Below are 1,090 nucleotides of genomic sequence, written 5' to 3'. Positions count from 1 at the left end.
AAGAGCCTATCTTGACTAGGACCTGGGTCGGCGTACTGGCGCTTTTGTTCCTCATTAAGTTTAAGGCGCATTTGCTTCAGAACCTGGGCGATGTTCGTCTTAGACCAGCCTTCTGCGCGGAAGTTGTTGACCGCGGCCATTAGGTCACCTGGAACGCCATTGGTGTGTCCGCGAAAGTTCAGTCGCCCTTGACCCTCCCACGCGCCCTTGTCGTACTGCAATACCCCGCCATGGTTGCTTCGAGGAGAGCTGACCACCACGTCGCCAAGCACGATCTCTGAGAATGCACCAGGTTGCCCATAGCGAGGCACGCCGCCAGCGATGCCGACAAGGAGAAAGTACTTGATGTTGGGGAACCCAGTGCGCATTTTCTCCGCAAGGATTGCGGCACCCGTTAGTCCTATCCTTCGCTGCACGCCAATAACGACCTTGTGTTTTCCAATCCGGCCGCCTAGATAGTATGTGTTCTGGTGCTGGACCTCGTCTTGGGGGTACTCTTCGTCCAGCACTAGCCTCGCGGCCTCTTTCTCTAACGGGAGCGGGCAGATCCATCCTATAGTGAACTGGTGATTCTTAGCCATTGCGGTAGACAGGTCTTTTTGACAACTAATTTTGATGAAAAGTAATGCGCATCACTGAGGAGCCGAAACAGTGAGGAGCGGAGGTAGCGCGCAGGTCCAAGCAGTGGCGGTTGAAGGCAGCTGAACGAGGATTCAGGCAGCAGCACTAGGCTGCGTTTCAGCCTGATTACTTCCGCCCAGCGTCTTCTCATATTAACTTTAATCAGAACTTTGTTCTTCTCCTTTATCTGCCTACTTAAGGGCTAGTTATGACGTGGTTCACAAGCGAATCGCTCGCTCAAGCGAATCGCTCGCGCCTCATCAGCGCGTCGACGTCAACACGTTATCACAGCTTCTTATCACAGTCAATAAACTGTCGCGATATACTAAATTAATTGTCAGTACTGTAAATAGTTATACAACTCCGCTCTTATGGCGAAATAGGTTTATCGCGAAAGGCGACAGCTCTAGGCCTTGAGAGCCTGAGATGCTCAGCCCACCTGCTCCACCAGAACCACAAAGCAAGCGTT

The 1,090-nt window shown here is 52.3% G+C and overlaps 1 protein-coding gene across 1 annotated transcript; it reads right to left on the bottom strand.

Annotated features, from left to right (window-relative positions):
- COCMIDRAFT_50760 (uncharacterized protein) lies at positions 1 to 581 on the bottom strand (the record flags this gene model as incomplete). Its single annotated transcript, XM_007695850.1, has 1 exon — positions 1 to 581. A coding segment is annotated over one exon (581 nt), but the record flags the coding sequence as incomplete, so codon positions are not given.
- Positions 582 to 1,090: the final 509 nt, after the last annotated feature.

Source organism: Bipolaris oryzae, assembly GCF_000523455.1.
Source record: "Bipolaris oryzae ATCC 44560 unplaced genomic scaffold scaffold_598, whole genome shotgun sequence".
NCBI lineage: Eukaryota > Fungi > Ascomycota > Dothideomycetes > Pleosporales > Pleosporaceae > Bipolaris > Bipolaris oryzae.
The sequence above is the reverse complement of the archived record's forward strand: the minus strand, read 5'-3'. Positions and strand labels throughout refer to the sequence as shown.